The following is a 24,962-nucleotide window of genomic DNA, read 5'->3' as shown; positions in this document are numbered from 1 at the left end:
TGCAAGTCGCGGGAAAGCAGGGAGGGAAAATCGCTTTTAGCTGTATTTTTCGAATGCGAATCGAAAGTTACGCGCCGTTCACAATTCCGATAATGAAACCGCGCGCTCGAATCTCCCGTTTTCCGTGCTGTTTATTTTTCCATAGTAATTGCGGCTGCCCGGCCAGACTTTTTAGATCAGGCCAAGTCGCTTTGGGTCTTGTATGAATTACCTCGACCGTTCGAAAGAAAAGGTTTTCGTGAATTGATGGGCAAAGTCGATCCACTTAAATTAAGTGGATTTGAACGTATTTATATAGAATAGGACCGGAAAGGCAACTGTATAAAATGTCGGCGAAAAATCTTTCTAGCTGCAAATCGGAATTATATTAAATATATTAGATATAAATCTATATAATATGTAATATATGTATAATACATTATAATAATATATATATATATAATATAATTATTAATAATGTAATAATTATGTAATATATGTACAATAATTTTTTTCGGCGTGATAAATTGATCCATATTTTACGTAGGTCGAAAAATAAATTCTCCACGTTTTGCGTGAATTTCCGAAAGCTATTCGCTTCTGCTCGACAGCATGTATCAAAATTTAAGCAAACAAATATTTGCAATGGATGTGTATACCTTCGAAACGAAAACTGGGAACGTAAAAAGAAAAAGTAAAGTAAGATTTTTCTTCGGATGTGTGTGCGTGTACAACGTCGTACAGATTGGAAATGTCTGATACATAACCGCGATATTCCTGGCGAAATGTTGATTGAAGATACAACAGTTTTCGCTCTGTACCGCACGCTATCGTATAACGCCGCGAGAGAATATCAATGTCATGTTATGTGAAAGCAATTGAATAAAAGTCGGGAGTAAACGAGAAAAATTTTAAACCGAACACACAAAAGCCGCATAAAAAGACGAAATTAACGCAAGCACGAACGAGTTAACTCCATAGCCTTCCTATGTGTATGCCTTTTGTTCTCTCGCACATTCTGGCACAATGCGACCGTAATTAGACGTCGGTCTAGCACGGTAAACGCAAACGCTTTGCGCATTGTGCGACGGGCACAACATTTAATGCCTTGCATTCAGAGACAAACTCTTTGCCGCGCGCTTAGATGTAAAAGAAAAAAAAAGAATAGAATTCCTGTGTTCCTCGCAACAAGTGCCGCGGACGGAACCGTTCCGAGACTATATCTCAATCAGCGGAACCTATTTGTGCCTCGCGCACAATGATGATGAATGCGATCATAAGTAGAAGGATTGTCCCGCAGTTTCTCGTTACCGATATCCCATGTCGACCGCGAAGGATAGGATCGGCCCTTTTTGCTCTTTGTCTCGCAACCGCTCGCGTATCTACGTGTCTATCGTCGAGAGGTATCGATAAATCGTCCGCGGTCTCGTTACATCGTCGCGATGAGGGAGAGAGAGCGAGAGATAAAGCGTGACTTTGCGCTCCGTTCCCGCAGGTGCGTACCGTATACGTCTTGCAGCAGCCATCATTGCGGCATAGCTTGGACAAAGGTGCCTGAAATGTGTATCTGAGACGTCACGCACCGGGCCGCTTCGTCCAATCGCGGTCCCTTCGTTCGTGCGACGCCATTTTTTCGCCGGACGTTGCAGCCGGCGATCTGAATTAATTGAAATCTTTGCGATTATATCTCGATATTTTGAGATTCATGCAATTAATTTGCTTGAAATATTGACTAATTTTTCTTTCCAGAGTATCATAGGAATTTATGTGTCATAGATACTTTTAAGAAAATTTATTTCCTTCTAATGTAGACTGTTTAATCTCTGATGCAATCGTATGTTGACGTACGATTTGATGATTTTACATTGTAAAAACGAAAGATTTATTTGACAAAATTATTTGAGCTACATTGAATCAGATGTAGGATTAAAATGCATTTAGAATGTGAATATCTGAGGCAAGGATATTGCACTGTTCTATTCTGTTCTTGATGAGATCCATTACACGTATTGATTGTGCATAATCGAAATGCAGGCTTTCAGAGACATCGTCAACTACTATAAATATTATAGATATATGACGTCACACAGACCGCTTACCATAGTGACGTCATATATCTATAATATTTAACCCATAAAACCCATTAAAACACATTGAAACCCATTCGCATAGCATAATGATAATTTAAGCGATTGAATAAATTTTTGTATGAACATAAAAAATTCTTAAGAAAAATTAATAAAATGTTACAATTTATCTCTTGTCAAATCTTGCTATTTGCACGGAAAAAAAGAATTAGTTATCCTAGCTAAATTTTAGCTGTTCATATATTACAACCTGAAATTTTGTTACCGTGCCTAAATTTTAGCTATGGTAACTAATATTTTTTAGCCATAGTTTAACAGAGAATGTTATAGCTAAAAAATATTAGTTGTCATAGCTAAAATTCAAGCATGAACTAAATTTTATGTGTAATATATGGACAGCTAAAATTTAGCTATGGTAGCTAATTTTTTTTCCGTGTACAAATCTGTTAAAAAAAAATATGATATTACTTTGCAAAATCGTCTCGAAAAAGTAGCATTTTGTGATTTCACTATATCGCATAAAGCACGAATGGATCGAATCATCGTGCAAAGTTCAACTCGTAAGATGTTTCACCAGAGAGAAAGGGGAGAAATATTTGTTGAAGTTCCATCCACATCAGCATCAGCCGGTAGTATCGTCATCATCGACTATTCCATTGGTCCTAGGTGTAGTGCTTTCGCGACCTCACTTTAAAGGGCTAACGTGTTTGGAGACTTATCTCATAATATATTTATAGCGAAAGACGTTACGATGGCTATATATTATCCTTCCATTGCCGCCACGCTGTGTCCCTCCTTCGATGTATTATGCATTCCAAAGATGACGCCATTCTCGCATGCGCGAGCGCGCACGTTATCCTCCGCCTTATACATTTTTGACCTGGATCTATCAGCTTCATTCTACGGCTCTGCGTATTGTTAAATCCGCTTTCAGCAACGAATCTCTATTTATTGATTGGAAAAACCAAATCCATCGGGGATTGTTGTTTTTCGACGTGACTGCGAATGCTTTCGGGAATTCTCGAAGAACATTTGAATAATCATTCGACGCGTAACGGCCGCTTAATAACTCGTTAGTTTACAGCAACGAACGTGAGTCTTTAGTTATACTAGAAGAATTACAATAGATATTTATGTTTTCCTAGCTGTCGACTGATTCATAAATATAGATAATTATGACCGGTAGTGTAAAGGCGGCTTGTCCGGAGCGCTAATATATAAATGGAAATCTGTCTTCGTCTCTCCTTCCTTTCATCTTCTTTTCTTCTCTTTACGTGGGTTAAAAGAAGTTAGATTACCTTTACGGTCTTCTGCGAGCTAAATAACCAATTATGAATACCAAGCGTGTCTGCAAGACCCGAGTCGAGGCTTCTCGAGGCCTGAAGACTCCTCGCTCATTATTCCCTCATTTGCCCTGGGTCCATAGAAATGTAATTAAATCCTCCGAGCGGACGCGAAGCGAATTGTGGGAAAGTCGAGAACGCGCGAGGAAGAAGGAAGTGAATCACGAAGGTCTTCTCTCTCTCTCGCCATACTTTTGACAAGCTCGCGTTAATCGGCATCACCGAGATCGAGATTCTCTCGTCATTTTTCTGGGAGCTAATTGGCTAAGTGTCATAATTAACGTCTTTATCGCGAATAAGCGTGACAAAGGGCACTTGAACGATCGTGCATTTTTCTTAGTAATTTCGATTTGCTTTTTAATATAGTGACAAGCGATTTATGGAATGACAAGTAGAATGTGTGATGCCTTATTATATTGATTGGATAAGTGAAAAAATGACAAGAGTTCTTGTAATATTTTTTAAAGCACACTTGTATAAATTGCGATAATCGCTAAAGATAGTTAATATAATTGCAATTGAATTACTTATATAGAAACTAAATATTCTAACACATGATATTAAAAAATTATATGATTATATTTTATTAATTTTTGTCTTTTATTTAAAGTAAATTTAAAGCTTCACAGTAAATTTACATTAATATTGCAAATCACTAATCATGAACAAGAAATTATAGTATAGTTATATATTATTTAGTTAATGTACTCATGAATTTTTCTGATAATCTGTTTAATAATCATGTTTCTTTCTATATCTAATTTCTTCATTATATTTTTATTCATTCTAAATGAGTCTCCATCCAGATACGATAAATTTCTCTCTTCCTCCTGTAAGCGGTATATTCCTTTTTTTGTTCCCAGTTTTCCTTCCACGTTCCATCTCCCTTTCTTTCTCAAAGTTACTTTTAACTTTTGGAAGTTTATCTTTCCGCGCACTGCTCTCACGGAGTCGTTCGCCTCGCGCGGCTTCGATACAAACTTTACACTTACAATTAGTGCATTATGAATATCACGATTTCGCCAACTTGTTCGGTATGGACATTTTTAAAATGTGAAACCGCAAATAGCACGAACCATATGAGAAAGGTCTTGGTCGTTTATTATTTCTGTGTTTTCGCCAAAACAAACATCCATTGAATTGGCGGATATATAAGTGGTCAAGAAAAGAGAAAAATTTATACGAAAAAAGATTACAAAATTTATTAGAAATAAATATTACAAATGAACCAAGAGAATAAGTATATTTTTTTCTCAAAAGATTTCTATTAATATTTTTTTTTTTTTTTAATATTGAATGTGATTTTTTTAATATTGAATGTAACGATATGAAAAATATACAAAGACATATTAAAATTTTACGGAATGATCACTGATAAATTAAATATGATTTTGTATCCTAATATAAGTTAACGAAGGTTCCTAATTGCAAACGAGAAAATAGACTCACAATAATAGAAAAATTACTTGATCAAATATACATCAAGTATACATTGAATAAAATCGATATTTTAACACATTAAGCGAGAATTAAATCAGAAAGGCGGTGATTAAATCTCGGTTAATGAATACAAACGCGCGACATTTTTAACATTTTTATTTGATATACCGTCGATGTGTTTATATATATCTCAATGCGACTAAAATATTTCACGATGATATAATCGTCTGCCAGCTGCTTTTTTCATCACACTTTTCGCTCGATAACGTTACGTGTTTGGTCACCATTAGCGACACAATGTTTTGCAACGACAGCACACTAACTTGTCACAATAATCGTAAAATGATACATATTTTCTTCGCAGATACAGTCAAATTATTTCGTTCTTAAATCTTACAACATTTCGTGTTAACGATATTTTAATCGTAAGCTATCGTAATTTTATTATAACGTAATAAATTATATTAGCATAGAAATTTAATTTTCTCTTATCGAAAATTTTGATATTATATCCAAAAAAATTTTAATTTATCTCAGAATTATAAGTTACAATTTTCTTACACATTATCAAATTAAATAAATAAAAGATTTTGTCTTAATGCATTTTTAAATTTTATAATAAAATTTATTGTAATAATTTTTCTTCATTTATTGTTATATAGCTTTAGTTAGAAAAATATTTTCTTACTTATTATACCGAACTTTGACTTTTATAACAGAGTATTATTTTAAAAAATAATGCAGCACAATTTATGTTATGTACTCTATACAAAGATCAACAAAAAATCAATTACTGCTGGATATTAAAGGAAAAAATTACGATTTGCAACATATTAGATTTTATATTAATCGATGGATATAAAAACCTTAGAATGTTAAGCTTCTGATATTGTTTACGTTGTTTGCCATGCCTCGTTGGTTATATGTATAATAATATAATTGTGTTCAATGGCAATTAACAAATCATTATATCAACCAAGCCACTAAATTACTGCGACGATTATACATGGAATACATTCTCATTTGCAATTAGTATAAGCTAGGTAGATTATTTCATTGTATGCAAGGACGATCGACATCGTATTAATATCGATTAATGTAGAATCATTAATGTATTTGCTTTAGCTTCATTAGTCTCTTAAACAATTATAGCGATTAACTGGATATTACCATACCGTAATGATTTATGATTAATTAGAAAATTGACATGATTATTTCTTGTGTATTATAGATGATGTAGTATTTGACCACGAAACTTTTGTTTTCTTATCAGCTTATTTTCTTTAAAAACATAAAAGATTTAAGTATGCAATTTGAAATACTATTTTTGGACATTATGTTATATTTTATGTAGAATAACATAGGGCACATATTACGAAAACTTGTTCAATTTTATAAATTTATTTTATAAATGTAGTATAAAAAATACACATGAAAAAATCGGGAAAAATTGACATAATATATAATGTAGTTTTATACGATTTTTTTTTACAAAATCAAAACCAGGCTTTGTAAAAATTTTGCATTATACAATCTTATTATTCTATTGGTGTGTATGATATCTGTTCTGTATTTTAATTTACTGATTTTTAACTTTTTCTTTTTTCCCGTATATGTATAGAGCTATGAATCTTGATGCATAATGTAAAAGCAACGATAATGTTAAAAATGCTTTTTTTAAATCGATACAGTGACCCATTCTTGCTCTTCTCTGATTTATATAAGATAAAAAGCAAAGTTAATTATAAACAGGAGAAATCAAAATGCTTCTTCTGTACATATTTATATCGAAATACTTTAATGCTATTTAAATTAATTGACTGTTCACTTTTTCATGATAGTCTCAGTTATATATGCAAGTATGTATTAAAATTTAAGATTGCTCCATATACACAGAAAATATAATTATTGAAATTTCCAATTCAAATTTTGATAACTACGTAATTTAATTAACGCGTATATTTTTGTCGTATAAATAATTTTTATTGAATCTCGATTAAAATTATAGAATAATAGAGGTCATAAGATAAAAATATAAAGAGAAAGCTCGGTTGGCGCGTTCATTTCAATATGTCAGGTGCAGCAGGGACTTATTAATAAGTTTCGGTCACGTTGAAAATCGATTAAATATGAAAAGAAACTGCCGCCTCATGCCGCTTGCGGGCAGGTTTTCGTGCGTTTGGTCGGTAAAGCTCATTTCATTAATGCGTTCGGCGGTTCGTCGCGCGCTCCCGCGATATCGCTCACGTGACTCTTCCCGTCATCGCGCGCGCATTCCCGCGATATACCGGCTCACGTGACTCCTTCCGTGCGTCGCGTCATCGGGAATCACATGCACCGTCGCGATTAGCGAGAGCACGTTGTATTAAACGGCGCGCCGAGTTCCAGCACAATCCTATGCAACGTCACGTACGTACGTACCCTCATTTGTATAGCTGTCGCATCGGATAAGGCTGCTTATTTTTTCTTTCTTCCTTTCTTTCTTTCTTTTTAATTTAAGGACATTGTCGGATTTTTTTTTAATCTAATGAAACGAGAAAAGAGGTGTGTCTTGCGTGTATCATGGCACCCTAGGAATTAATCCTTCATTCTCATATATCCGAGATGTGTATCCGAGGAAAAATAGAATATATATTGCTATAACAACGTATGTTCTCGTCAGCTTGACGTTGCGGAAATTTGAATTGGTAATTTTGAAACGGATATATCTTTCCGCGCGCGAAAAACAATTCTCCCGAAGCAACGGTGTATATATGTATGTCGTCGGCAATATTTTAAAAGTCGAGTACAATATATTCTTTTTAAGTTTTAAAATTTAGATATTATTTCGCGAATACAGATCGTAATTGAAGCTAAAAACTTGCTAGACTCGCATATTTAGAATGATAATAATTTGTCGCGTGTAAAACGCAACGATTGGGGAAAAAAAAACGAGAATTATACGAAAAGCCACTAGGATATTAACACAGATGTCAATCCGTTATTTCCACGCGCGAATGACTCGCTCGTTCTATTAATCCGCCATCTCCGCTTGTCGTTCAGCCCGATCATCATCTGTAAACGCATTTCAGACCTCTCCGGATGCCTGATCGCGATAATAACGCAATTTGGATCGCGTCCCAGACATCTTCACACCACATCGAACGATTTTACGGGCGTTAATTGGTACGTTCGGTGTGCCCGCAATGTCGGCTTGTATATACCGATCCTTCAATTTTTTTTTCTTTTGACACCCGAAGAGGTCCGATGTCAGTCTGATGGATGGGATGCAGTCGTGTGCATACTCGAGGATGCAATGCGCGCTCGATATTAGTTCGTCGACCTTGCGTCGGCCGCTTAGGATAGCGGCTTGAAAAATTCAATAGCCCTTCGACAGTCATCCGATATAAAATTTCGCAGGTATATATCGATGCTTCCCGGCATTTAAGTGCGCGTTGTTGTCAAAGACAAAAATAAGCGAGCTTACAACTACCTCGCTTTATTTATTGCAATAAATTTGCCAAAAATAATTGTCATTTTATTGTCTTGCAAGAATCAGGACGATATATATATATACATATATATATGTATACGTATAGATACAATGTATGAAGACACTTATTGATCGCGTAAATACGTCGAACGAGGCGATATTTCCAATACTAGTAGACTGGGCGAGAGGTTCGGGCGCGTTAAAATTTATGTGAAATTCCGAGCGCGCGAAGCGGCCCCTTCATCCACCCACATGCACACACATAAACACATATACACGCATATACAGGGGCGCGCGAGCGACTAAATCCAAGTTTTGCTTTTGACATTTGTCGGCGATATCGTGCTTTATTTGTTCCCCGGTGCCGCCGCATATACATCGCGGCCGCCGTTTTTGCATACAACGACGACTTCGGAAACGACGCGATGCGCTTTCTTTCGGATAAATCAATATACCGGCGCGCCAGTAAACAAGTAAATCAACGCGGGGTAACGACGCGCGACACGGAATCGCACCAATCGACGATTGTCTCGCATGTCTGGATCTATTTTGTGAGAGAATACGATTTGGCTTAACATATGTGTGCGAATCGCTCTTCGACGCGCTAAGGCGAAAAACAAAATTCTGCTAAATCTAGACATCTTCAAACTTAAAGTATGTACTAGATGTAAAATATATGATCTGATGTTTTATGCAACAGCAGAAATATTCCGATATCAATTTCTCAATTTTATATATTTTTTGAATTTTTAGCGAGTCACAGAGTTAATCTTATATAGTATCTTTTTCAAAGCTACATTCAAAGTTAATATGTCACATAGATTTTTATTTAGAAATTTATGAACACATGCGTTAGAGATGCAATTAATGTTTTTGCTAAAGAATCGAATTTAAAGAAAAATAATTATAAATAAATTAATTTAATTATAACAGGAACCACGAAATTCGATAATTAATAATATAGGGAAATTTAGATAATTGCATTTTCGTGATCAGAGACCGAAGGAATGTAATATGAAGCGAGCGAAACCGATCGATGTTATTATACTTGCGCACCGATATAGACGCAAAATGTTGCACTATGTATGTATACATGTGTGAATTTGTACACGCGTGAGACCCTTGATCCCAATGGGTCCCTCGCACCTGATCGGACGCTCATTATTTGCCAACTCGCCCATTCACGCCTCCAAACATGCGACACGTCGATTTACCGGGCTACCAACATTTCGATTTGCGTCGTTTTCGCGAGAGCGGTTCTCGATTTATTTATCTTGGAGAGAAGTTCGCACCAGCCGAGGGGATGGTTTATCATCCTCGTACAGCGGCTCTCCACGGCATCGTATCTCGTTGCTCTGGCATCGGTAAATATATACGAGGTGTTTCGCAAGTCAACATCAAACTCACATCATATATTTTCCCAACATTTAGAAAATACAAATAATTTTCTAAAGATTATTTTCCATTTGAATTGTAATTCCCACGAAATATTTGACGCGACGAGAGAAAATTAATTCTCTTTGCACATTTTTTTTTTTCATTTTATTTCCGAGAAAGCTATTGATTTATATTGCTCAACTTTTAAAAATCATTTTTTATATACAATAAAAAATATTTATCTCTCTTTCTCAATTTCACAAAAGTGCGAGCTCGGACATTAACCGGATCTCATGCAATGCAGTTGTGCGTTTAATACGTACAAGATTAGAAAGTTAGGGACAATCTTGCGCGAATTTATCGCAGTACCTCCACTTTCCAAGTTTGATGCGAATCTTAGCGGCGCACCCCGTATAAGGGAAAACCGTGCCAGGTTGATGCCGCTGGTGCCTGGGCGCAATTGGAGAGCAATCGACTGAACGACACGCCGCAAATCAAACCGTACCCGCGTGTGCGACTCCACCCTCTTCGGGGTTGCGCCCGAGCGTCATTCTCACCCCCGTCCGCTTCATCCCCCTTTGCGTTTTGGTGTTCGCCATCCTTTCGGATGCATCTCTCCTCCGCCGCTCGGTGTCCTCTCAATTCGAGTCGACGCTCCGAGTTCGTTACGCTCGAGCGATTTCGGCAGCTGCTGCTGCGACCGATGCATCACGTCGGCGGGACGTTTCCTCGCGTTGCACGCGCTGCTACTGTTAATTGCGCCGATTGTTTTCGGGCCGGCGATCGTTTGGCGGCGACGAATAGTCATTGGATAAGCCAAAGAGGATTAAACGGAGGAGAAGTTACGCGAGAGTGACAATGCGCCGTGCGCATATATACGACGTGGATTTACGGTTATCCGCGGAAAGAGAAACCGCTCTGCGCAGGAGCGTCTTTTTTTTTTTTTTTTTAACTGACAGTTCCCGGAACAATAGCGGAACTTTTACCGGAAGGTAATTTTTTGCCACATAGTTTCAGTTATTTTAGTAAAAATAAGTTTTAGTTATGTTTTTAAGCTAGTGAAATGTTTGGGGTGACGTTTTATGTGATATATAAAAAAACGTATATAATTTTAAACAATTTTAAAATATTTAAATTTTTAATTTTCTAGCCACATTATTGTTATTTAAATTTTATTTTATGACCCGAGTAAATATAATTACATAAAAGATTTTAAGTAAAAAAACAATTATTTAATGTGTATAATAATATATAATTATGCGATTTCCATTATAAAAATATACAATTTAAGAATGCTAAATATCTGTTAAAAAATTAGGATAGTTCTTTCTTTCACCGGACAATGAAACAATTGGCTTTTGAATCTTTGGTAGAAGCTGCATATCAATCTTTTTCGTCAAGATTTTTCTTCTCGAAAATGATGAACGTAATTTCCGACAAAATGGTTAATATCAATTTGTACCTACCCTGTTGTAATTCGCCTTTAAAATTAGCGCATTACAATAACGGTTCGATCATATGTTTAATTCATGTCGGTTAGTTGGAATTCGCGTTTATGCCTGTGTTACGCATCCAATTGCCGATACATCGGTTTTGTTAATCGGCGGGATTAGCCGGCGCTTCTCTCCTTTGTATGCAAGTACGACGCGTTCAATTATTTCCGCGTATAACGTCGCGCTCTCTCTCTCTCTCTCTCTCCTGTGATGCGCGCATTGCATATCCCGTTATTGCTTGATTGAATCGATCGGTTTTAATTTTGCAATTACCGGTACCGTAAATCAAGCTGTCGACATTGCCCCCTATCTTGACCTCTGTTACATCACACGATTCTCCTTAATCTGAACGCCGTATCTCACATGGTTCTTTAAAGATTATAAGGATGATGAATAGCATTTTGTTCTCATTATTATTAATTTTTAAGTCTCTCACATTTTATGTAAATTAAAATTTCAATCCACGCGAATAATATTTATCGATAGATTTGCTTTTCAAGAAAAATAATTATTCAAGATATATATTACAAGTTTATTATATACGATATTAAATGTCGCGATATTATATTAATCATCCGGAATAAAAAAAAAAAAAAAAAAAATACATTATGTTATTATCGGACAATTAAATTGTTTAAAGCGCGCAGATTCGCTCGCGTCAAGTGCATCTTGTTAATCTCATTGTACAATTACTCGTAAATGCTATTCGCCACGACAAACATGAAGCTCGGACCGCGCGTTCGCGAGAGATTAAATCGGCACGGTCGATGTTTGGTGCCGAACTCGTCGATGATTTCCGCGCGTATACACGCCGGATTGACTTACTATTTGCGGCGATGCGCGTTGCGTCATTGTCGCCGTTAATTGAAACGATCGTTTGCAGATCCGCGGTCGATCCCTCTCTGCTCCGGTGACTAAAGCTTCACTCTCCCCCAGGCAGCACACACGTGCGACACGCAGGTGCACGCGATCGGCATTTCGTATTTCCGTCACCGCACTTCGGTTGATCTATGATCTCGCTGAAGCGCGTTTTCGCTCGCTGCTAGCTCGCTCGTCTCTGCTCTCGACGCGAAAAATCACCGAAAAAGTGGCTGTGCCGAACAAATTACAAAGCTGCGCAACAAATATTGATAGAACATTCGCGACGGAAAAGTGGATTTCGAATTTCTTCTTCTTTTTTTTTTTTTTTTTTGTAGAACAGTACCAATTCTATTTTTTTATACGATAATTTTGATAATTTTTTGTAAGAATTATGAGCGCATTATGAAATGCATATTATTGTCATATTAAAATAATGTGAGATATTCTTATAAGTATTAAATTCAACTGTGACAGAATCGTCGATATTTAATTATAATCCATGTAAGAATATTCGACATTATTTACGTTGACGTAAAATGTGCATCCAACTTGTTCAGTCAACGATAATAGGAAACGCTTGAAAATTTTCGCCGAGTTTCTTCTCCCATTTTCCGATTCGAAGTTTATCAAGGAATTCGATACGTTTCGAATATCGTCATTAAAATATGTTTCAACAATTCTGAAGTAGGGATACTATAGTCGTCGAACACGGGGACACACACACACACACACACACACACTGCATCCTGGCCATTCGCGCAAACTGCGCGCACCGATATTTCCCATTTTTGCCAATTTATTGAAACGTCCGAATAGCGCGTATCCGATATTTTCAATCGAATAAATTTCGTCGGAAAAAAATTCTCGGCGTGCGCGTTTATTTTAGCCGCACCTGCGATCTCGAGGAGAGTTACTCGCAGTTGCTGCCTCTCCGCTCCAGCGGCAATCTCGTCCTTAACTCGGTCGTGCTCGGCGCGCGAAGCGCTTACTCCGCAAGTACAAATTGACTCTTTTTTTTCTTCTCTCGCGGGACGTGCCTGATTGCTGAAAATGCAAAATAAACGGTAGCGCGGCTGGTTATCCCGCCGACCTCAATCCGGCCCATCTTTTTTTTTTTCTCTCTCTCTCTCTTTTCTCGAGACACGTGCGCGATGAAACGACGATTTCTCTTTGTTTGCGGATTTATCCTGCCGGAAACTTAATTTCTTCCCTTCCTTTCCTCTTCTCGAAGTCACCTCGCGCCTTATTCGTAATGCCCGATGGAAATAAAGCGCGCTATCGCCGATAAAGAGGCCAGTACCGATAATGTCTTCGAATGTCGATCTATTAAAGCTCTCGCCTCGTTCGAATTCTTGAAAATGCACCGCGAGGCGGGAGGATAAATTAACCGTGACGTTGATCGTTATTGATGAGTATTGCTGTTTAGAAAAATGATGGCGATCGAGTTTACTCAACAGATACGTTTCCGTGCTATAAATATAAGCTTACGCTCTGTTGACGGGCGAAACGAATCTAAACTTGAAATATTTATTATTTATTTGTTGCATTTAGTATACATGTACTTTTAATACTCTTCGCTTATATAAAAGTTTTTCATAAATTTACGAAATTTGTGTTATTTAATCCTGTATATTTGAGTTGTTATACAAATGTCATCTCAAGGGTATATATCGGATGAGGATGGTAAAATATTAATGCGCAAGTTGCGAGAGGCGATGTAGAGGAAGCCGTACACGTATGCACACCTGTACCATCATTTGCGCTTTAAACACAGTGGATAGCTTCGAAACCACTCGTTCCGCCAATAATGGACAACAATAGTGACACAAAACACATACGCGACCGTCGACCATATCGGAAGAAAATACCGGGGTATAGCATGTTCAATATTGCTCGAGCGCGTCTGAAAATTCAACGGTTTTGTTGCCTTTGAAAATGCAACCAACTGCACCGCGCGTCGTAGATATTGTTTTTCCTTCATTTGGCATTATATTATTGCGCTCCATTTTCAAAGAGTCCGATGTTACGAAAGAATATTTACTGTAGAAGATATTTATTAAACATTTTTATTGTTGACGCAAAAAATTTTAAACGTCCGATAATTATTTTTCTCTCTCTTTGTCGAAGAATAAATTAAAATATTTCATCCCCTTTTATATAACGCTCGCATAAGTTCTCGTTTAATTTCTACGAATTTGCAGAAGCTCAGAGAGTATCTTATCTCGTAATGCAAGATACATTATACGAACAAACATTATTTCTCCTGCCCTAATCCATTAGGCGGATTACATCTCTAAGTAGCATAAATTACCTCAGCAAATAAGACAGTCGCCTCAGGTATGCGTCGCTCCTGTTTCAGATGTTTTGAAGCGGTACCACGCGGAAAGATGAAGACTGCGGTCGGTTCACTCCTTCTTCTCCACCTTCTCATCAGCGGTGTCGTCTCAGTCGAATGGAAGCACAGCGCTGTTCTGGACAACAATTTCTTGGTGCTATGGACGCCCGGCGAGAGGGACGTCACATTCGAGATCCAAGTGAAGACCCTCGGTTACGTCGGACTCGGTTTCACGAAGGACGACGGTCGCGTCGGGGCTGACATGGTCATCGGTTGGGTCGATAACAACGGCCAGGTCCACCTTCAGGTGAGTGTCTTTTTTTTTTTTTTTTTTTTTTACAGAACATCGAGTAATATCTGGTTTCCTCTCTGCGGTCGACAGTGAACCTTCCTTTCGTTCATTTTGTCTCCGACCGCGTTAAAATATAATACAGATACGCACGAATCTCTCTCGCAGGTTGTAATTATGAGCAAGTATAACGTTTATGATCCGTATAGAATTGCGCTCGAGAGAAGATAGTAATCATTATTCTTCGACGTTTTTGTAACGACGATTGTGTAAAAGTCGCAGCGCCTGAAAAGTTTTTTTTTTTAAATCTAAAAATAAAGATAAGCTTTCTCTGACAAATGTTAACTTTTGCCATTTCTCATTTCTTAAATAATGTCAAAGTTTCATTTATCACGTTTGACAAGGAAACGTTGATACATATCTCTGTTGATTCTGATTATATCGAACGCATTCCATACAGAGAAAGAGAGTGAGAGGTACAAATGGAAATAGTTAGCGTGTAAAGTATTTGCATTAAAGCTCACTGATATTTAAATCAACCGCATCAGCCAGCGTTCCGCTTGTGTACGCAAAGTACCCGGAGGGGGCGAGAGTAATCGAGAATAATTATTTCCGTGCTACTGATCGAGTGGAGTTCCCCTCTTTGAATATTGTAAAGTCCGCCCTGGCACGCCAGCATCGGCGATGGAACGCGCTTAATGGTAGTCATTCGGGAGATAAGTAATGGCTCTCCCGTTTCGATCGGCGCATCGGATAGTTATCAATCATGCCCACTAAAGCCGGCAGCCTGTCATTATGCGTTCTCCTCATTTTGCACGACACTCGGTGAACATCGAGGACTTGATCGCCCGCGGAGGCGATTGCCTTACGTAATTTTTCCGCGAAAATACGGTTCCCGTAACTTGCTCATTATCCTGATGCCGCCCCATCCTCATCGCGACCAAGAATTTCTGCGCGACTATAAAATAAATGCGCTCGCCATTCGTACTACCTGCAGCTAATTACATTGTGTCCATGTGTGTCTCTTTTTTTCTCGTAAAAGAAAGGTGAATATATTACTCCATATATTTAATCTTTAATCTAGCCTTTTGAGATAAAACGGTGTTCATTATTTTTTAATTATTGTATGACGTGAGTTTCTCTGCCCGAGATAAGTTCATATACTATATAAGCTCTACGATTGCGTCATCGTAAAAGGAATGTTATGTTTCGCGTTAATGATCACGTAACTTCGCTATTTAATTTCGCGCCTGCAAAATCCGCAAACTTCCCTCGGATATATCATAAACTGTCCGCACCGCGGTTAAATCCAACACCAGCATAATAGTTCGACTTAATACCGTGTGTATGCGTTGGGGGTGGCTCTTTGAATAGCAAGACGTCATTCGGTGAGGGAGAGAGAGTAGAGAGAGAGATTGACGCGACACGGTTAAAGAGAGAGAAAGAGGCGTCGTAATCTAATTTGCGCGATTTCCGCGGGAATTTTCGTGGCGGAGCCACGCGGATTATTCTCGGGCGTTTTTAAATTTAAAACATCGTTAGTCGCGCATCCGGGAACGCCGCAGACCCTCTTCGGGGACCGGACGCGAAAGGGATTACACGCTATCCACCCTTTCATCAGCGCGTTACGTGGCCGTTGACAGTTTCTGGCCCGGTTCTTTACAACATGGCGGGTACGTCGGTTCTTCTTCATCTTTTTCTGTCTTTTTTTTTATCCCGTTTCTTTTTTCTTTTTTTTTTTCCTTTCGCCGTATCTCTTTCGCGAAGCGAGCGAACTGAATCAACGAGAAAAGGGAAGGGCGCCCGTTCGTCGTATCGCAAGCTTTTTACCGCATTTTTACCGACCACGAGACGCGAAACATTCATTTCGCTTCGCCCATTATTCTCCAGTTATCCCGCATAGATTTATCAGCCGGCTGCTACTTTGCGCCGAGCTTTTCGTCGCATATTAGGACGTCAAAGGAACACCTCGCGAGAATGTGCTTCCTCTGTCCATTTTTATTTCGGCGCGCCAGCCGCACAATGCCATCGTGTTATGAATTTTCATAGCGAGATTATATAATACGGTATATCGCATAGATTTTTCTAAAGACCGAAGGGAAGTTATTCAAGCAAAAATATAAAAGAAGTAAGTTGATGTTTTCTCTCATACTATTATTTTGATAATATATTATGATATATGTTATGAGATGCCGTTTTATTTTCTGTTTTATTATCGGTTAAACATTCCCCTGATTATAAAATATGTTGCTAATGGGAAAGGTATGTATATGTAATTATAATTATATGACTAGTATGTAAACTTTGAAATATATAAATTTCATTATATTTTATATTTAATTTATAAAATATTATGAGTCATTATTATGATTATTATAAAAAAATATTTGGCTAATTAAATATGGGCGTAATTAATATTTAATATAAATTTTATAATATGCAAATTTAATTTTCATACGATATTTTACGTATATGAAATATTTTGTCATCTACGAGATTTATAATAATACGATAAAAAAAAAAAGTATAACTCGTTCTCATCTGATCTCATTGTTAAAATAGGAAGTCTCATTTTCAGCGAAAACGAATTGCTTATGTTTATGCGATTGCGATTGGACGGTGTCGAGTTTGCCGCATCTACATTATAGAGATTTCTCTCTCGTTTCTTGTAAAGTGGAAAGCAGTCGTAACCGGGAAGATGGGATATAGAAAAGCAATCTTCCACGACGAGTACCGCGAGGATTGACCGAAAGTGGTCAGGCTGATAATGCGTAGATTGGTTCGTACATGTCTCTATGTCAGTGTTTCCCAAATGATGCGATCCAGGCTATTCTGGAATCCTTCATGGAACGAAAACGAGGAAAATAGCTTTTCTTCTTATTCGCTTATTCAAGATTTTATATATTCAGTCTTGATTAATTATTGCAATGCAATTTTTTTCTTATAAAAATAAACCGTCTGGTCAAGATAAAAAAGTAGGTGATAAAAAATTTTTAAAAATCCAATTTTAAAACATCAAAAAAATCTCAATATAATATCACGGTGTTAATTAAAATGTACATTTAGCGAACTGTCAAAATTGTAAAAATATACTCTGGTATCGTTTTTCCACAACCGACATCTAATACGTGATTCGATGTATGAATCGATAAAGCGGAATATACGCGCAAGAGGCAGAAAACAGGAAAATAGAGAAATACTCGGGTTTCTTTCCTCGATGTCGCGTAATTACGGGCTCTATGACGTTCCAAAGGATTCCGTCGTATATATAATAAATTGGGAAACACTGCTTCGCCGTAAATGGAATGGATGGATGAAGAGAGAGAGAGAGAGAGAAGTAGTCGTTTTGCAGATCGCGTCCGTCTCTCGCGTGTCCGCAATTTTTCCGGCAGAGTCGTTGCTCGCTCATGTTCCATAATGCATGCCGCGCAATACTCTCTATGCGATGCAGCCGCGTCGCCGGACGTTCTCATACGTCGTGAAAGAGTCGTGGAGAGCAGCCGATAGAGAAGGCGGACGAGTCTCGAATCGGAAGAAAAAGAGAGAGGCGAAAGAAGCAGAAGAGGGCATCTCTCCAATGGGAGCGAGAAGAGCTTTTTCGTTATGATCGTAATCTTAGAACCAGACTAGCCGCGAGCATCCGGACGACTGTTGCTCTGCTCGATTTCTCACTCTCTGTCCAGCAGCAGCAGCAGCTCGTCCCTCCGGTCGATACGCGACTTTAATTCATCATGCACTCGCGTGGGCGATGGGGAACGACGTCCCGCTGGAATCCGATATGCATTCTCGAGTGTTTGTCCACGTGGTGGACTGGCGTGTAACGAGCAAAGTCGCTCTGATTGCGTATATCATATGCATTACACGCGGGTGTAAAAACAAACGGATTCTATTATAGTTTGCCGAGAAATTTTTCTAGACGAATGCTCGTTGTTGCTTTTTTCTTCCCTGTAAGAGAATCATTTTTTTATTTTCTATATTGTGATTGTAAAAAAATATATATAAGGAAAAACAGTTCGATCAGACGCAGTCGAGATCTCATCTCGAATGAACGCAGGTCTTATTCGACTCGATTATTTTGCATGGCGAATCTCGCCGCAGACCTCGACGATGCGCGTCCAGCGTCTGGCTGTTTGCTGAATAAATGATGCGGCCGGTAATACCGCTACTCGTGAAATTCGTGCTCGTAACCGGAATAACGGACGAGAGGGACAGAGAGAGAGAGAGAGAGAAAGAGAGAGAGAGAGGACACGGGGAAGAATGAAGAGAGGGATAGGAGAATATGGCAAATAACTGGTTGAATTAATAAAGTCGGCAACAGGGAGATATCGCTAAATCATAGAAGACTCGCGGGATTAACCGTGCGTGTATGTATCTGCGTAAGTGCGTGCGAGCACGAGGGCGAAATAAAGTGCGCGAATTGCGCATTCGGCGTTTTGCACGCGCGCTCGCTCGCTCGCTCGCTTTCGCATAATCCCTCGTTAATGCCCCCGGTAGATTGCATTTTCAACGAGGCCAAATAATTGCATCCAATTGCCGGCGAGATGTTTAATTCGTTACGTTCCTCGCGTATCGTTTTGCGGCCTGTCGAGGATGACGACGCGCAATAATATTCGCGGATATGGCTTTATTAAAATATTTTTGCGCGCGCGCGCAAATTTCCTCCTTCCGTCATTCGCGGGGTGGTCTTTTATCGTCGATTTGTATCTCGTCGCAGCTCTTTCGCTATTTTAATAACGCGGCCTGATGAGACGACGAGAGAGAGAGAGTTAGAGGGAGCGACGGATTAACGCATTCTTCCGCTGTTCTCTTCCGCGAAATGCCGCACGTTATCGCACGAACTTTTCGCGCTCAATTTACCCCAGGCCAGGAGGGTGAGACCTTTTAATATTTTGCATTGTCTCGAAGAGAGCGCGATATCTTATTAAAATAACTGCTGCGCGAAACTTTGCGTTTGTACTCTGTACTTTTGTAGCGAAAGAGGATAAATGCTCGCGTATATATAGTTTTGTACGACGTAATCTACGAATAATTGATGCGGGTAAAGTCGGACACGTGTCTTCTTAGATATTAAACGCGAGTTATACTTGGTCAATGTGCAGTTGCAGTTATCAACTTTGTAGATCGCATCTATATCGTCGCAATACTTGTTAAACACTCTTTATAAGGGATATCTGCTGTGAGAATAAATTCTAGTTAGTTACTCCTTTTCTAGATCACAACTATAGAAAACAAATCCAAAGCGCACATCTCTCTCTCTCTCCATATGTCATAACTATGTGAAAAAATCGGTGCTCGCAGAACTACCGCGGTTTAGATCATAATTCCGCTAACAAACTTTACAACCAAAGCCTAAACCTTTCACAATTTCCATTAAGTTACTCGTATTTGCAATTTTCTTCTTCTTCACGATTATACAACCGGCAGACAAAACAGGTTTGACAAATTTCTCGCAACTCCAAAGGCGGCGAAACCTTCCGAGTCTTCGCAACAAAATATTATTATCCGCGTATATATAGAGTCACCGGGGACGCGCGAAGGGGTTAAATCACCTTTCACTGGCGCACGCGACAGGGGGTTGGTTGGAGACAGGGGAAAAAACGAGGAAATGATAAAAGCCCGCCGGCGCGACGTCCTTGCGTAAAAATGCTAACGATGCATCTGCATACGGTGATGCACCGTTGCGGAGAGCCATGGAAGAGGCAGGATGGAATTGAGAGGTAGAGATGGGAAGAGAGGGAGAAAACGCAGCGGGGTGGAAGCTATTGCGCGCGCGGAGGCTATTCCCAAGGCACTCCTGCCACGGGATTCCCCCCGATGCGATTTTAGCCGAGGCAAATAGGATTCAGCGTAAACGCAGTCACGTGCATACGCGATGTACATGTATATGCATGCGGGTACGTCCATGTGTGCCTGTGTGCGCGCGTTCATACTCGCGAGTGCTGTCGCGGCACTGTTTGAGCCCTTCCCGCTTTGCAGAGAGAGAGAGAGAGAGAGTTGCAATAGAAATCCCTGGCAGAGCGAGTGCGCGAAATTGCGGCGGCTGAGGATCGCCGTCCCGACGATGAGCCTCCGGCCAAGTTGATTCCATCCTCGCGTTCTCGCGCCGGTACTTACCGGGTCAGAACCTAGGTGTAACGGCACTCGGAATAAACTCTGGAGTTCGCCTCGCGTTTCGTATGGCCGGAAGGAATCCCGGAACAACGTCCGGAGTTCGTCTTTCTCCCTCTAGATATTTCTCCTGTATTCTCCTTTTGTTGGATGTAACATTGCCGAGAGATTGCTCAACGTGTCGATTACTCGTACACGCGCATGCCAGCTCATACATACGTTTCTTTATTTTGTTAGACAAAAACCTCTTCCATTATGCTGATTCATATTGCGCACTCCTCGTGACACTGTAGCTATATCATATACGAAGGAGATATGAGTCTCCCAACCGCTATTAAGATTCTTTGATGAGAGGTGCATGCGTTTCTCCATAAAATAACATATATTGATTATCTCAAATTGTTCAATCGTATCTTCATCGTGCAGCTAGTGGTACAAGTCGATATTTCCAAGTAATGTTAGTGCTTTATTTGGAATCTTAATAGCGGATGATCATCACGTAATGATTGTATCTAATCAGAGAAATAATATCTCCTATTATACCTTACCTACAAAGACGGTGTATAGTTATGATATCTATAGCGACGCTATAGCCACTGTACAGCGCGGTTAACATAAGCCAGCGGACAATTGAAGGGATTAAATGCGACAATTGTCTATTCTGAGAAGACAGAGAAAGAGAGTGAAGGAGAGATAAATTAATTATATACGATATTTTATATCATATAATTGTATATAATCTTTTTTTTAATTTTTTCAAAAGACGATTAATATATTGTTTCAATTTTTTAACCGCGACAATTAATAAATATTGTATATCATCGATCATTCATGTATGTATTCAGATCTTAAAGAAAAGGAACGAGCCGAAGGATGTTGGTTGGAACTGCGTTTGCAGGTGATAAATCGGCAGTTAACGCACATCTTGATCAGTCGAATGACTAGAGAGCTACTTTCTCGGTAGATTAAGCCTCGTTGCGATCGGCGGATCGATACTGTCAAAATTCTCGTACGCAGAGCATGAACGAGCGTTCTGTCTTAGAGGAACTACTGGTATTATTATCTCTTCTTCAAGAAGGAGGCGAGGATTTTTTAAGGAGATACTCTTTTTCTTCTTCGCGGTCAATCGATTTTTCCGTGTCGGACGTGTTATTTTTAAAAGACAGACGTAAGAACAAAGTTTAAATAATCCATAATAAAAACTTGCCTTTAATCATCTTCTTCTGGAGATAGAAAGTAATTAATTTTTTAGCCATTGATCGATCGGTAATCTTTTCACATTTTCGCAAGCGTGATGGATATTGAATAATCTTTTTTTAGCGAGGTTAAATACGTGTTTCCAATTTTGAAAGTGTCAGTGCTCTCGAAGGAGTGGCTGTAAATATATAACTCGCATTGATCGCAAATGGCTTATTTTTTTCAGACATTGTTAGCTTTTAGCTTAACGACTTCGTCTAACGTTGGTTGTTTTTATATGATTCTCGTTTTATTTAGTTTTGTTAATGTTGTTCCGTCAACGATACACATCTAAAAACGTCAAATGTTAGATGTGCTGTTATTGTGCATGAAAACAGATAATCTCGATTGAGCTTTGAATGATTGTTTTTTCGACTAAAAAAAAACTAATGCAAATGCATCGGAAACACTGTTTCGCGATTTCCTTCAGGAATAGCAGATGGCAATTTTATATCGACGTCATCTCTACCAGATGTTTTCAACTCCTTTTTTAAATTCACTTAGAGAATTATACCTTCTTTAGTGCCTTCGCGACTAATGGATTGCATATGTGCGCAAAGAAAAAAGATAAAGCTCGACAAATAATCTACAAAGCGTCCTACGATAATATTCGATCGTTATTATTGTGACTTACACACGAGAAACAATTTATTCTATCAACAATTTTCGCAAGCATTAATTGAGAAATCGATCTTTATTTTAAGGAAAATTAATTGGTGTTACAAAATAATATTATATCCCCATGACGCGTAGTAATAAAACAATAACACACTTATTTTATATATTGTTACCCATTTCGCGACGTTGACGAGTTTCGTTGATTATTGTCATTTCGAAACAACATTATTTTCCCGTTTACAAAATAGCTGAAATATTTATATGCGCGCGAGAGGACTTTATTTCATGCGTATTTGATACAAAATTATCCGGACGAAAGGGCCCGGTATGCGCGATCGGCGAAACACGATTAAAAATTTACCCGCGAGTATATACTCGCGCATTATCGACCAATCATAATCCAATGCGCCGGCAAATAATACCGGCTATACATAATTTAGCTCAATTATCGCAATTATTTTACAGAGGAGCATACATCCGAGGCGAGTCAAATCCATATTGCGATGCCCGCATAAAATAATAATTAAACCGAGGTGGGAGGAAGAAGATCGATTCGTTAGGGAGATTAATATCGCGAGAGGCGTCGCGTCGCGTTGCGCGCGAAAATCGCGAACTCCCGCGTCAAATATGCCGCTCCCGTTATCGGGGGCTGATATGTCCGTGACAAGCGATCCGATACGCATGCAAATTCGCGGTCGTGTGTAACACGGGGTGTGTAGCGCGCGGTTATTGAGCCGTAAAATACGATCTATCGATAAATAACGCCGGCTATGCCGAGCGATTATGCCAAACCGGAGAGAGCGATCCGACGCGACGGTCCCGCACGTCGGAGATACGTAACTACTGTAATTGATTGTCGCTTTCGCAATTTAAAGCGAGACGAAGCGCCGGAAACGATACCGATAAATCGACGAACGGTTGACGGCGAATGCAAATATAAAATACGCTTTCGCGAAGTTTCGCGAGAATTCCGATATACACGCGTATTTTCGAATTATTCGTTGCTTTGAGTGCGAGCTTAATTAAAATACTTTGAGTGTCAGGGATATAAAGATCATTTTCCACAGTTGCAAAAGTTTGCTTGCTCCAAGAGAGAGAGAGAGAGAATAAGGGATAAAGTTTAGATTGCAGAGATGATTCCGGACAATTGACAGGCGGTTAGCTAAATGGCGGGAGCGAATCAAGACTATCGGCGTAACGATATTTTACTTTCGAGGCGGCGGCCGTTGCCATTAATTCGCAATTAGTCGGAATTAGACGCAACGGGGAATAAGTTCCCGCGAGCGAGAAACGGGGATTTCCCGAAACGCGGGGTTGCGAGGGAAAGTTACCGAGATTCGCCAAATTGGGTTCAACTTCTATTGGTTCCGTACGACGACGACGACGACGGTGCGATTCATCGATCGTGTTGCGGCTAAGCCAATTACCGATACACCGGCTTTGTCTTTCGGCTCTATTCGCGTCGGAGTGTCCTTTTTATAGCCGGCGCGATAAATTAAGAGGCGACCGCCCTTTAATATTTAACGCGGTCGCTTACCCTTCAGCTTGTGTCATCCACTCGGTGGATACATTTGAGAAAATGTCTGTCTGTTTCCAAATTAACTTGCAAATTTAATAACTATTTTTTTCTCTTCTACATTTATTTGTCACAAATGTATTAATATACTTACTTAGATGGTACATTTAATATTTTATGTTAACACAAAAAAAGGATCGAGTCGATTGCAGGACATAAAACACAAATACATTCGACTTTTTCTATTTATTTTCCAAGATTAAAAGCAGCAGAGATCATAAAGATTTATGAGAAACGGAAGAAAACATCCTTTTTAAAGCGCATCCGCGATGTCTCTCGATGTACGGGCAATCATTATTTATCGTTTATATACGATCTATTTTAATTAATCCAGCCATCCAGCTATTCAAGTTTGGAGGAAAAAGTGCTACACGAATATATACTCAATATGCAATTCCGAGCTCATCTCCCGGCGCACTTAACCACCGGTGGAGCGATCATAGTGCGTGTTCCGAATGCGAATACTACATTGTAATTGGTTCACCATGATGAGCTTAACCGCCATATAAATTGACTAGAAGAGCCCACAACCGGTCTTTAATGTATGCCTTTCTACGCCGCGACGTAACGTGAGGGATATAACTATATACTGCAAGAAAGCGATTTTTTGCCGATAATCGCGCGTCAGCAATAATCCACTTCGCATTCGTGTTCCGTCGTCGTCGTCGTCGTCGTCACTTTATTTCGCGATTTGATTTACCTCGTGTTACACCACACTATATCCGCACAAGTTCCATTTGATTGATTT

The 24,962-nt window shown here is 39.0% G+C and overlaps 1 protein-coding gene across 1 annotated transcript in view; it reads left to right on the top strand.

Moving 5' to 3' along the window:
• olf413 (DBH like monooxygenase olf413) overlaps positions 1 to 24,962 on the top strand; it is a 214,656-nt gene that overhangs the window by 93,614 nt on the left and 96,080 nt on the right. The window contains exon 2 of the mRNA XM_085484762.1: positions 14,412 to 14,694. Within this exon, the coding sequence (XP_085340888.1) occupies positions 14,440 to 14,694 (255 nt within the window). The 5' untranslated portion in view covers positions 14,412 to 14,439. The remainder of the gene's footprint in view (positions 1 to 14,411; positions 14,695 to 24,962) is intronic.

This window comes from Nylanderia fulva, unplaced genomic scaffold (genome assembly GCF_048542155.1).
Source record: "Nylanderia fulva isolate GAGA-0341 unplaced genomic scaffold, ASM4854215v1 Scaffold31, whole genome shotgun sequence".
NCBI lineage: Eukaryota > Metazoa > Arthropoda > Insecta > Hymenoptera > Formicidae > Nylanderia > Nylanderia fulva.
Note: the sequence above shows the minus strand (reverse complement) of the source record. Positions and strands in the feature narration are given on the sequence as shown.